Source organism: Notamacropus eugenii, chromosome 1, assembly GCF_028372415.1.
Source record: "Notamacropus eugenii isolate mMacEug1 chromosome 1, mMacEug1.pri_v2, whole genome shotgun sequence".
Classification (NCBI taxonomy): Eukaryota; Metazoa; Chordata; class Mammalia; order Diprotodontia; family Macropodidae; genus Notamacropus; species Notamacropus eugenii.
The window spans coordinates 132,655,178-132,669,678 of NC_092872.1; the positions used below are offsets into that span (position 1 = coordinate 132,655,178).

General features: G+C 38.7%; 1 protein-coding gene across 2 annotated transcripts in view; it reads left to right on the forward strand.

Annotated features, from left to right (window-relative positions):
- GLCE (glucuronic acid epimerase) overlaps positions 1-13,432 on the forward strand; it is a 154,753-nt gene extending 141,321 nt beyond the window's left edge. Inside the window, exons 4-5 of one of the 2 annotated variants that reach the window (XM_072615197.1) lie at positions 1,879-2,124; positions 10,455-13,432. In XM_072615197.1, coding sequence (XP_072471298.1) covers positions 1,879-2,124; positions 10,455-11,479 — 1,271 coding nt within the window. In that variant the 3' untranslated portion in view covers positions 11,480-13,432. The remainder of the gene's footprint in view (positions 1-1,878; positions 2,125-10,454) is intronic. The other variant, XM_072615206.1, reaches the window with a different exon arrangement.
- The last annotated feature ends 1,069 nt before the right edge of the window (positions 13,433-14,501 follow it).

A 14,501-nucleotide genomic window follows, 5' to 3' on the forward strand; every position in this document is an offset into this window, starting at 1 on the left:
AATATAAAGCTCTTACAGGTTTCGAAAACATTCTCGTCCCCATGAGAAGACCAGTACCAACCCATGTAGAACTTGAGTAGGCTGCCACTAGATGGCACATTAGCTCGTTCCAGGGTCATTGATTCCAGCTGTTCATCACTGCAGATTTGTACGGTGGAGAACCCGGACCTCCATGCAGTGTAATGGTGATGATGGTAATTCACATGTATCTAGTGCCTTAAGATTTACAGGACGCTTTCTTCACAATGGTCTTCTTAAGTAGGTAGTACATTACTCCTGTTTTACAGATGAGGAAACGGAGGCTCAAGTAATGAGGAGAAGAGTATGCAGCTAGTCTTTAATGAGTTTATATAAAATCACATTGTAATTATGGTACAGACATTCAACAGAACTTCAACCGAACTTTGAGAAAAATCTGTTTTGGAAGCAAGAAAACAGAAGTCAGCTTGAAGCTACCAGATCATAGACATATTAGGCCTGTGTCTGGATTTGCATATTATGATTCATTACTAATTTCCTTAAAACTAAAGTTTATCTTGGAAGTGACACTGAAATTCACAGCCTTCCGAGTCCCCAGCCAGTTCTACTGCCACGAGTGACTTACCGTTAGAGCCCCAGGCGAGAGGTATCTCTCTGTTTCTTTAAGGTCTGATATTCACAAAGAACAGTCTCCTATAAAGGCAGAGGAGTCAGCCTTTATATGCTATTTAGGCTCCTTTTTTTCCCCTTGGTAACTTAGAATGGGAAGAGGTACAGCATAGTATTGGTCCCATTTTTTTTCCTCCCTTCATTAGCAGAAAATGGACCCAGGACTGTCAGAGAAAGTTGGGCAGGAACCTGAAATGTGAAACACCTTATATAGTCCCTTGCTGTTTTAATTCCTCTTTTGTCCATTCTACTTCTTCTTTCAAGTCTGAATTTGACTTCTAAGTTTAATCACTAAGTAATGAGAACTGTTCGTCACTAACTTCTGCTTTATGCTAATACTGTCCAAAAAATTTCATACCTCAGAGCTCCCTTCTTAGAGTAACTCTTCATGGATATCACGTATGGTGCATGATATCATATGGGTGGGCATACATATATCACATTTTTACCAGTGTATCTTGTTTTTAAGGAGTTATAATGGTGAAAGTAATAATAAAAATAACTGACGTGCAAACTGCACACCATATTATTTCATTTTATGCACAGCATATTCATTTAAATGTTTAATTCACAACCTGGACATTATAGCTAAGATACTGCATTTTCTTACCCATCCTTATATGTTTTAAAAGCCCTTATTATTTAAAAAAAATTTAACAGCCTTTTAAGCAAGTGCTTGTGAGCAGAGGCCACACTTTGTCTTTGGAAGTAATTGACAATATTCAAGTCTTTAACTTGCTTGAACATGGCTAACATTTTTAGCAAGTATGTTAACCATCAAATGATGAAATGCTTAATTATTAAACTGTTGTCTTGACGTCAGTAAGAGAAGAGGGAGTAACTAGATTGCCATATTTGGCATCCAATAAAATTTCATGTGTAAAATCTTGTGATGAGTATTTTTGGTAAAATTAGATATTTGCTTCCATGCACAAAATTTTAAGTGTATGAAACTGAGTTATATAAAACATAGCATCTCTGGATAGCAGGAAGAAGTGATGAATCTTTAAAAGATCAGTTAATTTACAAGTATAGTGCTGTGATGCTATCAACAGCTAAATATCAGAGAAAATAGTTTAAATAATTATAGAGACAACATAATTTGCTCTTTTAGAACATGGTTTTCTTCTTGATCAGAATCATTGATTGAACATTGGCAACACCATAATAAAACGGTGAGAAGTAGGATATGGTTTGACATATTTATCATTTTATTTCTCCATTTTCTAGGTGTACCACTGTCTACCCAGTGGGGACCTCAAGGCTATTTCTACCCGATCCAGATTGCGCAATATGGTTTAAGTCATTACAGCAAGAATCTGACTGAGAAACCCCCCCACATTGAGGTCTATGAAACAGCAGAAGACAAGGACAGACACAGTCAGCCTAACGACTGGACCGTGCCAAAGGGCTGCTTCATGGCCAGTGTGGCTGATAAGTCTAGACTAACCAACGTTAAGCAGTTTGTTGCTCCAGGTGAATTACTTATTGTGTTAGAATGCTTTCTACTCTTAAAGATAAGATTTACAGCAGTTAAAGCTAAAAAAAAAAAAATGATTCTTTTCATGTGGATTTGATGTAGGGTTATTGTCTTGGATTACTTCTTTATTTCTTTCTGCAGTTATTTGATGTTTATATTTGCAGTATTTCCAACGCATTCATGATATAGTTGTCTTCAGCATTCAAAGTCTGAAAAATCTTAATTTATCATAATTTGTGGTAATGATATCAAATCCCCTCACTGTTACCATAAGGAACTCAAGAAAGTTACTGAACAAAATACACCAACCGATACTAACATCTCCAAGCAGGAATATTAAGTATGTAAACACCCAAAAAGCATCAGACAAGATATTTTCTTAAGAAGGAACAGCTTAAAAATTGGGGTTTATGAAACAGAATATTTTTTCTGGGAGAGAGAACTACAAGAGACTTTGGAAATCATTTAGTACGATGATTGCACTTGTTTTAAATATAAGTAAACTAGGAATAAAGAAAAAATGATCTTATGGGTTTTTTAAAAAATGTTTTTCCTTATTTTTATTTCACTTTTTTCAAAAAAATTTTTTCAGTGGGAAGATATCCCCAGATTTCCCATTAAAAGCCAATAAAAGAATATGATCTGATTTACAAATCTACCCTTTTCTAGCTAGCATTTTAACAGCACTTCTTTCCAAGTACTTTTTGTAAAGAAAGACAGTATAACACTATTTAGGTAGAGTGTAAAACTGTTGTTGACATGAATGAATTAGTAATGTTAATATTATATTTTTATAGCTGACTTCAAGTGCTAGATTTCTCTAATGCTCCTCCTGCTACATTTAAAAGTTCAAAATCCATAACCTCACACTTTGCACTATGAACACAGAATAGCCGAAAGGGGCTAGAAAAAGTTATGGAACCATGCTGACTGGGCGCACTGCAGATCTGTGTGACATAACCTCACCCGGACCTTCAGTACAAGAAGAGGGTGCTTTTACACCCCCCGATCGATTCAGTATCTCCCTTACCATAGCAGCTTTTCCAAACGTTCTCATCCTTCTTCAAGCTTCACAATTTATTCTCCTCCCCTCCCCTCACCCATTACCTCCTCAGCTAACAACCTTGCATCACATTTTTTAATCTTTAATCTTTTTTTTTTTAGAATTACATGTAAAAAATAGTTTTTGACATTGTTTTTAAATTTTGAGTTCCAAATTCTCCCCCACCCTCTTTCCACTCCCCCCTTGTTGAGAAGGCAAGCATGGATTATGTATGTGCAGTCAACCCTGGCATGATACTTTGCTGAAAAAAAATTAGACCTTTCATTGTGAAGTCCCTCTTCTCCCTTTCTCCTTATCTCAAGCTCCTTTCCCCAGTTTTCTCCTTCTTCACAGCCTCATCTGATATGAAGAAGTGCCCCTACTCCTTACTAAGGCCAACCTCTCTACATGCCCCTGTAATGTCAGTCCATCTGGTCATCCTCAGCAGACTGCCCCTTCAGTCAGTCATTCTCCCTCTCTCATTAATCTTTCTTCTCCCCCTACCTGACTGCTGCCCTGATGCCTACAGATATTCCTTTATCTCTCCTTTCTTTCCTGCCTAGACTACTAGAAAAAGCCATCTACATTCTGTGCCTTTATTTCCTTTGCTCCCCCTCTCTTCTAAAGTGGCTTCCAAGCTCATCATTCAAATGAAACTTCTCTCCAAAGTTACCAGTTATTTCATCTGCCAAATCCAATGGCCTTTTCTCAGTCATCATCCTTCTTGACCTATCAGCAGCATATGCTACTATCACCTTTTCTTCTTGCTACTCTTTTCTAGGAGTTTTCCTGACAGTGCATTCTCTAGGTTCACCTGTCTCCCTTACTGCTCTCCTTTGCTAAATTCCTAGTCCTGGGTTTTTTTTCCCTTCTATACTCTTATCAATCACTTGGTAATCTCATCAGGTACTACGAATTCAATTTCCATTTCTATTCTGATGATTCCTAGATCAATATGCTCAGCCCCAGTTTGTGTCCTGAGCACCCTTCCTGTATCGCCAACTGCCTACTGTCCATATTGACCTGGATTTCCTGGAGGCATCTCAGTTCCAGAATATCCAAACCTAGACCTCATCTTTCTCCAAAAAAATCATTCCTCTCTGTCACTGTTGAGAGCATCACCAACCTGTCAGGCACTCAGGTTTGCAATCTCATGGTCATCCTTGACTCCTCACTCTCATTTATCCCACATACACCATCTGTGACTAAACTTTCTTGTTCCTGACTCTGTGACATCAGTCACAGGTCTCTTCTTCACTCAACTGGGTAATGCAGTGGATAGGGCCCTGGATCTGGAATTAGGAAGACCTGAGTTCAAATCTGGTCTCGCAGACATTTAGTAACTGCGCAAGCTGGGCAAGCCATTTAACTTCTGTCTCCGTTTCCTCATCTATAAAATGAGGATAATAATAGCACTGCTTCATAAGGTGGTTGTGAGAACAAAATTAAATGTAAAGTGTCTTGCATACTTAAAGCACAATAAAGTATTAGCTATTATTATTTTTGTCAGTACCCTCTCTAAAGTGTGTCTAGAACTAAACACAGTATTCAGGATTTGGTATGACCAAGGCAGAGTACATAGTGCTGGACGTTATGCCTTCCTTAATGTAGCACTAAGATTGCATTAACTTTCTGAGATGCGCTGCTGAACTACTGCTGACATTAAGGTTCCTATCCACTAAGACCCCCAAATCTTCTACAGATGAGCCTTTCTCTAGACATTTCTTTTTCCATCTTGTAATGAAGTTGATTTTTTGAAAAACTAAATCTACTTTACATTTATTCTTGTTAAATTTAATCTTGTTAGGTTCAGCCCAGTGTTATTACCTGTCAAGATCTTTTTGAACTTTGACTTGACCATGCAAAGTTTCAGCTGTCCTTTCCTACTTTATGTCACTTGTAAGTCTGATAAGCCTACCATCTATGTCTTTTTTATACACATCATTGATAAAAATGTTAAACAATCCACAGATTTCTGTTAAGCACAAATTTCTGAGAAAGTCTACTGGACAGTTTTTTATAAGGTTAGAGGCTTAATAGTGATTTGATGCTCTTGAAGTCTGGTCATTCAGCCAGTTCTGAGGCTCCCACTTTTCTGTGGTCTGGTCCACTTGTCTCCATACTTTCCACAAGAATAGAAGGAGAAATTCCATCAAATGCTTTGCTAAAAAGTCTAGGTAAACTAGACCTATAACCTTTTCCTGATCTACGAGGCTAGTATCAGTGTCAAAAAGAGAAATAAGGTTAGTCTGTCATGACTTACTCTTTGGCTCTTTGTGAGAGCTTTTCCTTTTCTAAATGTTAATTGAGAATCCCTTTAATACATGATCTTATAGTTTGCCAAGAATTAAAGCCAAATATGCTGCTTGTAAGGCAAATTCCATTCTCTTCCTTTTTCGATGAATGATGACGTTTGTCCATTTCCAGTTCTACAGTATCACTTTCGGTCTCTACAACCTTTCAAAGATGGCTGACATTAGGTCACCAATCATAAGGTCCAGTTCTTTTAGTGACCTTGAATATAAATCTTCTGTCCCTAGTGACTGGAATTTAATCAAGGGCAACTGGGGACTCCTTTCCCAAATTCATATTTCTCATGAGGATCAATTAAGGAACAGCCATTTTTGTTCTGTCCCTTCCAGTCCCACAGTCTTTGGCAGCTTTGTCATTGGTTATCGGTCATCCCCTGATTTCTTCTTTCATTCTTTTCTTTTTCCCATGTTTTGTTGCCCTTAGACACTGTTCTTTTAGGCATACATCATTTTTGTTTTCATTTACCTTTTGTCTGGACTTTTTTGTCCAGAGCTCCTATTAAACTGTGCCTAAGGTTTTTTTCTGTGGTTAGGAATTTTAAGATGTTACAGTCAGTTTTGTCTTCTTTGCTGGTCACAATTAAGTCTAAAATAGCAATCCTCCCATTACTTCCTCTTCTTTGAGAGATGAAACTGTCAGAAAGGCAAGTCAGAAATGCTTAGCTTAAACGGTAGCTCAGTGTAGATACAGCATGCAGACTGGACTCCTGAATGCCAATCTTCCGGTCTCATCACAGCCTCCTGCTTGCCATGTGACTGCGAGACAATTTTAGAAGATCTACCAAGGAATGGGTAAAATTAGACTGAGAGACTGGAAGTTCTCCACTCTCTAGTCTAAACAATGTCATTATGCTTGGTGAAAATACTCCCTTTGGTGTCACTTCTTTTCTGAAAACTTTTCCAAAGTGGTTTCTTGTTGCTGCTGGACATTTATTCTTACCTCCTCTTATTGAAATCCAGAAAGTTTTTTTTTTTTTTCAATAGACTCAATGCAGGACATAGTCCAAAGAAAAATGCTCCTACTAAATTATGCAAATGATAATCTGACAAACCAAAGCAAATGATTTAAAAATCACCCAGAAAACTTCTCCACAAGCCAAGCCTGCTTTTGTTGCAAGCTATCCAGAGTATAAAGCACCACAGGAAAAAAATGTTTTAGAAATTAGAATGAAATTACAGGTTGCCCATTATTTAGACTGTAGTGAGGACTCATCAGTTCATTACTTAAGACTGCAGTGAGCAGATTTGTATTGGAGCCTTCACAATCAGCAGATTACTCTGACCTCACTAGAGGAAGAGAGACTATAAAAGAAATCCATAACCTTTTTTCTTCTGAATATTTATCTCCCAAAAAGACACAGGGTGTTCTTGACAACTTTTCCCTTAGAAAGAAGCAAACCCAAGTTGCTAGTGAAAATTTCTTTATTGTTTTTTTCAGGTAATGGGCTCATTAATTCTAATGGATATTGATTAGTGGAGAAAAATACATTACATCCTTATTAATGAGCCTGTCTTAGTAAAGAGGGAAATGTTGCATAAAATTAATTTGGTTTCATAAGTGACTTTATTAATGAAAATGCTTTCATGTGACATTTGAATAAATCCAGTATGTTAAAAAAAAATGCAATTTTTAGCAATTATTGGGGGAAAACTAGGTGAAGGACAAAATAATATTTCTTCAAAGAAGAAATGAATTAGTAAAAAAATTGATATGACTTGAAACCATTCCAGAATAAAACAAAAATGACCACTAGGTCATATAGCACTTTTGAAAAGCCTGAATATAAATTCCCACAGTGGCTGGAAATATGTAATTTATTCAGAATTATAAGAGAACATAACAGACACCTGAAATCACAAGATCACTCTCTCCTTCAATTGAAAAGAGCCTAAACTGAAAAATAAATGTAGCAGAAATATTATTCCCAAACTGAATCTACATTTTAAATGTCTGTCAGTCTACAAAAATCTATCAAGCAGTTGCTAAGTGTCCAGCAGGATGTTTAGTTTTGGGGACACATCTCTACCCTTAGGGAACTCATGTTCTAGTGCAAAAAGCAGCATTCAGACAACTGTGTACATATTAAAAATATATTGTGAGAGGGGATGAGAGGTGAGGCCCTAATAGTAGAGAGTACCAGGAAAGATTTCTTGCCAAAGGTGAGATTTGAGCTGAATCTTGAAGGAAGCCAGAGAAGTCAGGAAGAATTAAGGAGGGATAGTTTGTCCCAGGACTGAGGGGCTGCTAGTGAAAAGACTTGGAGTCAGGAGACAGACTGTTGTATGCAAGGAACAAGAGGCTGGTTTAGATAGATTGTAGGGGTCTGGAAAAGCCAGAAGGGGCTGGGTTGTGAAGGGCTTTTGAAGCCAAACAGAGGCTTTTCTACTTGACTCTGCAGATAACAACCACTGGAGTTTACTGAATCCGGACAGTGATGTGCTCTGCAATTGTGCCATAGGAAATTCACTTCCATAGATGAGTGGAGGATGGAGGCCAAAGTCCAGACACGAGATGATGAAGGCCTGTTCAGGGATGAAAGCTGTGTTAGGTAGCAGGGGACAAATGCATAGGACAGCTGCCATGGAAGTAGGATCAGCAAGACAAAATTTGGCGACAGATTGGACGTGTGGAGTGGGAGCCAAGGAAAGAGTTGAGGATGACACTGAGATTGGGAGTCTGGGGGGCTGGGAGGAGGTGCTTTGTCAATAATAGGGAACTTTTGAAAAGGAAAGGACTTGGAGGAAAAGACCAATTCTGTTTTAGACCTGTTGATTTTGATACCTATTGGACATGCAGTTTTGGATATCCAAAAGGCAGTTAGTAATACAAGACGAGGTCCCAGGAGAGACATTAGGGCTGGATCTATAAATGCAGAAATCACCTGCACAGAGATCATTGAAACTATGGGAGTTGTGAGATAACCAAGGGAAACAGTCCAGAGAGAAGAGAGAAAGAGGACCTAGGACTGAGGAGACACCTACATTGAGTGGACGTAACCCAGATGAAGCAAAGGAAATTAAGGAGTGACCAGACATGTAAGAGGGAGAATCAGGAGGGAACAGTCGTGAAAACCTAGATACAAAACAGCATCTAGGAGGAGATGGCGATCAGCAGTGTCACAGGGATGTCAAGAAGGTTGGAAACTTTTTTCAAATGTCCATTAAGAGATCATTGGTAATTTTAGAGAGAGAAGTTTCAGTTGAATCGTGAAATTGGAAGCCATGTTACAGAGGGTTTGGAAGAGTGACAGATTTTCAAGGAATTCCACTTGGACCCAGAGAACAGAATTCTAGGAAGAACTCATGGAAAAGGGAAAGAAGCATATTTAGGCATGATAAGAGGGAAGACTTACTGCTTTAAAATGAGAGTTGGCCAAAAGTAGATTTCCCTCTCACATGGAGGTTTTGTCAAAGGCCAGAAGACCACTTTCGGAGTATTTGTAAGAGCAGGTTCTTGTTCTGGTGTGAGGTCTGTAGGGGATGACCTTCCAAGGTCCTCTCCTGTCCATTAGATTTTGTAGTTGTGCCTACAGTGGCATCATGGGCTGCATCCAACAGACTTCTTCCTGATTTATCTCCCTTGCTCAGGCTGTATGCTTATACCGAAGAGGAGTGCTATTAGCAGGGTCTTCTTTGTACCCTTTTGGGACTGGGAATAAAACAGGTGACACCTCCTCAAAAAGCGCCTCCCATTTGGTTCCTGACCCAGTTGATCAAATACTCCAACTAATCTTGTTACCACCTATATATGTATGCTGTGTCCCAAAACCCTCAGCGCACTTGTAAGCCATTGACGCTTAATGTGTGTGTTTGTATACACATGTACATGTATATATGTGATAACTACATTAATTGGAATATTTGATCCATCATGTTAGGAAAGTTTACTCAATATTTTTTAAAAATAAATGTGATGCTGTTTCTGAGTAGGTATCATCTGTTTTATGTAATATATTCATACATGTATAAAGGAAACCAATTTTCAAAGAATGAGAATATAATAAAACTATATTGAACTAGAATTCTAATAAGTATAATTTAATCTTTGATTTTAAAAGGTTATTTTAGGTAACATTGAGTATGATATAGAAATGCTGGTTACTATAAAGACCTTCTGCTGACATTAAACTGGCTAAAATTGCTTTTGCCCTACCAGAACCCACGCAACTTGAACTTGGTTCTTAAGCTTAGCAAGATGCAAGCACAGCTTTGGAGCAATTCCAATCTCCACTTATCCCATAAAATCAGAAGACACTTAGTTCTCAAAATCCATACCAGCCGAACTCAAACTGTGCTGCTGGGCTTCAAAGCAGTTTGTCATCAGAAAATTAGTGACTGGGTAATTAGTGTTTCTGGGCAGATCCATTCACAGAACCGCTAGGGGTGAAAGGGTTATAGTCTCTACCTATGAATAAAGTGTCCCCATCAGCGAAATCGTGGTTCTCTCAAGCTGTATTTCAGGCAGAATAGAAATGATAACATGTCTGTTAGATATCTGGTTGTCGTTGCTCCAGGGACACACAAACCATTCATCAGTCAGCATTGGGTTATAGAAGAGGTTTAGCCTAACACCTGAGCAACTTGTTTTTAATTCTCTGCAGCAAAATATGACTAGTACAGTTTGGGGAAGGGATAGGGGAAAGGTGAGAGGTTTGTTTTTTTAATATTAAAAAAAGCTATTCTGAATTCACTAATTTCATCATTTCTTTACGCTCAGTTTAGCAGTAAGAAATAATGAAGTGATACCTAAATTGAAATGTTAATTTCAATTCGCTGTCCAAATTGAAATGTTAATTTTGATGTGTCACTTTGTTAAACTGAATACCCTTGAAGCCGTTAGATATGCCTCTTGTCTGGCCGTGTTATTCCAGTGTAGTTTTTTCAGGAAGAATTTCACTAAAATGTTGAAATTAAGAGTGTTTTTCCTAATCAGCCTTTTTTTGGTATGTATGTTTGTGTGTCCTCCCTACAGAAACCGGTGAGGGCGTCTCTCTACAGCTTGGAAACACGAAAGACTTCATTATTTCTTTTGACCTGAAGTTACTGACAAATGGGAGTGTGTCTGTGGTTTTGGAGACCACAGAGAAAAACCAACTCTTCACAGTGCATTATGTTTCAAACACTCAGCTGATTGCTTTTAAAGAAAGAGACATTTACTATGGCATTGGGCCCAGAACTAGTTGGAGCACTGTCACTAGAGACCTGGTCACTGACCTGAGGAAAGGAGTGGGTCTCTCCAACACAAAAGCTGTCAAGCAGACCAAAATAATGCCTAAGAAAGTAGTGAAGTTAATTGCAAAAGGGAAAGGATTCCTCGACAATATCACCATCTCTACCACGGCTCACATGGCTGCTTTCTTTGCTGCAAGCCATTGGCTAGTTAAAAACCAGGATGAAAAAGGTGGCTGGCCAATTATGGTGACACGAAAGTTAGGAGAAGGGTTCAGATCTTTAGAGCCCGGCTGGTACTCTGCCATGGCCCAAGGCCAAGCTATTTCGACCTTAGTAAGGGCCTATCTGTTAACCAAGGACCACATATTCCTTGACTCAGCTTTACGGGCAACGGCACCTTATAAGTTCTTGTCAGAACAACATGGAGTGAAAGCTGTCTTCATGAATAAATATGACTGGTATGAAGAATATCCAACCACACCTAGCTCGTTTGTTTTAAATGGCTTCATGTATTCTTTAATTGGACTGTATGATTTAAAAGAAACTGCAGGGGAAAAACTAGGAAAAGAAGCAAAGTTGCTGTACGAACGTGGCATGGAATCCCTGAAAGCCATGCTCCCCTTGTACGACACTGGCTCAGGCACAATCTACGACCTCCGGCACTTCATGCTCGGCATCGCTCCCAACCTGGCCCGCTGGGACTATCACACCACACACATCAACCAGCTCCAGCTGCTGAGCACCATCGATGAGTCTCCCATCTTCAGAGAGTTCGTCAAGAGGTGGAAAAGTTACCTGAAAGGCAGCAGAGCAAAGCACAACTAAAGCTTGAGACCAAAATCACATTTCAGCCGTCTGCTGTCCACAGGAACGATCAGTCACTCTTTCGTAGCAAAACAAAGGCACATTTTAAAAGGTCACATACCAAGTTTTTATGGATAACTTTAAAGAAGTGGTCCTTAAAGGTAACCCAAAATAATTGCATTCCATGATGTGGATGTTAAGAAGGGTAAGTGACATTTCTAACATGAGGGCTAAATAAAGGCTACTCCCTTTACCTTGCTATAGCCCAGTTTGATTAGATATGCCTTAAAAAAAAATTTACACTCAGTTTGGGGAACATCATTTTCTTCTTCTATGAAAATGGTTAAATAGCCATATAGTCCTTCTGTCTAGCCCTTACCTGAAAATTTAGTATGTGGCCTCTTTTAAAATGAAATTATTTATGTGTGTGTTGGAAGCAGAGTAAAGAAAAATCTTGTGCTGTAATGAGGTAAATGTCTATTTACTTGTAAACTAGATAGTGGACTGTGTGCATCTTTTTAAAAGATGTTTCTTTTCTACAGAATAATTTTGGGGGGAACATTTGTTAAATTTGGTATATATGGAGAAATATTTTGAGCTTATGGTTTTCTTGAAATGTATAAATTACAAACATAAAGCCAGTTTTCTGGCTTCAAAGTTACATTCTGTAAGCACAAATTAGAGTGAAAATAGTTGACTGCACAATTGCAAAGCTACCATTCATTTTGGTGAAACTTGATCTCCAATCAGTTGAGAGTTTGATCATCACTCAATTCCCCCCTGCCATAGCATTGGGTTCTTTTTTGTCACGGTTTGGAATTTTGTATTCTTATTTCAGATTATATTTAAGAATTCTGTTCATTTTGATACCACATTCTTTTGAAAGTTTATCATCAGCCTAGATTTGTAAAGGATCTAATTTTCATAGCCTGCAGAAAAACTTGACTTAAATTTCCAATAGGCCTGAGTAGCTTCTTTTCTGCAGAGTAATTCATTGTAAGGGCTTTTTGAATCAATGTCCATTGTTATAACCATTCCCCACCCCCATACATGCTTGAAAGGGGGAACAATGTAGTGTAAGCATTAAATTCAAGACACATGCTTTTTTCATACTTTAAGCCATTGATGTAATGTACATTAAATGTTTCTTTTCCTAATGTTAGAGAAAATTATTTCAGCAGTTAGACGAGAGAAGCTGCTTCTATTTGTAGGCAGATTTCATAGCCCTTCATATCCACATGGGTATTATGTGGTTGGATAAAGGCCTTCAGATTCATTGATCAGGTCATTGAGCCAGTGGGGGTAGGGTGAGTATAATTTGCCACTGGTGTTTGTCTTAATTCCATTAGTAACTAGTTGGTTGCAGGCCATTGTATTAATGCCTTATAGCAATACTGTGATTTCTCTAAGTTATTAACATAAGGCCCCCAGTTCCCAAGCAAAAAGCCTGTCAAGTACAATATGACTTAGCTACTCATACCAAATGGTCATCAGAAACCAAATACATGCCCTATATTAATCTGCAAAATCTCTTTTACTTGTGGATCAAGAAAGGAAGATGAAATTTTTAAAAAGGTGCATGTCAGCACTAAGATAAAATAAATCTGGTGAGAGAAGAAGCAGACTTGAAGCAATCGATGTGTTTAACCATTAGTTTTTAATTTTGCAGTCTGAAAATTCCAGACTCAGAGCTTTTTTTTCCTCTCTCTCAATGCCAGAGTCTGGAAAGTCTGTGTGTAATCTCCCCACCCTCCCCCTATTTGATTCATTGTGATAGCAAGCCTGTTCTAGAAATATGAATGGTCCGGGCTTCTCCCAGATGTGTTTGCACACCCTAAAGGAGCTCAGATTAGAAGGACTCATGAGAGTGTTATGGTACTGCTTTGGAGACAAATATCAGTGCCTTAACAATTTGGCTGTCTTCTGTGCAGGAAAGAAATGCAGTGATTTTCATCCGGAAATGTCAGAAATGAAGGGCATTGGTGTTTCTGTGCTGTTGGAATGACCTTACATTCTCTTCTGCAGCAAGCAACAGCATGATTTCCTTGGTCCTAAAGAGAGTTCCCTGAACCTATGGCACCATTGTTGGGAAAAACATATGGAGACGACTTTATTATGTTCCCCCTTAACTGTCTGTTCTTTACATTTAAAATTGTCCCTGTGAATCCCGTCAGTGAGAGCTGCTTATCTTTAAGCCATTTGACCCGTGCACTCTCATTCTGAGCTTGGCTGGGGGTAGGCTGGGTACTGGGGGGAGGAGATGGGATGGGGAGGCGCACGCACTCTTGTATGTATGGCTTTTGCCTTTAGTTGACTTTGATTTGAACCTAACCCTCTTGGCATTTCACATGTAAAATCAAATCATCCAAGAGTGGAGAGATGCAAGTTCCACGTGACCTTTGGATCAGGCGTATTGTATATAGGTTTCATCTAAGAAACACGATGCATGTGAGCATATGCAACAGTGGCACACACAAGCACAACTCTGTGAGCGTGGCAGTCTTCTTTTCTTGACCAGTGTAGGAAAGCTGTGCACTGGAAGCTGCTATTTTCATCCACCTTCTAGTCTTTCTTTTTTCTTGTTTCTTTGTTGTACATGTGGGTTATACACCATGTGTTAAATATGCAATAAAGTGTTTACTGGATGCCCTTGTGAAGGGTAGTCCTTTGTAAAGCTGTACAGACTTTGCAGTTCAAGCACAATGTGCACATGTTAGTTTTATATACAGCGAAACTTGATTTTTTGCAGATGGAAAGGTATTATGTTTCTATACAGAGTAAACGGATCGTTTGTGCTTAATGTAAAGCTGCTTTATAAAATTGTAAAATAAAGTTTTTATCTGGAGAGCACTATGCCTGAGTGGTTCTGTTTGGCTGCTCGTATTCCAAGAGAGGGTGAACGAAGCAAACCAGGGCTAAATTGAGTGATGGCTGCAGCCCATTACTTCCACAGCGGTTCTGAATAGATAACTTCCTGTTAGACCCATGCTAGTTAATGTGCTGTGCGCCCATTCTGATACCTGCTGATGTTGGGAGGATCCAA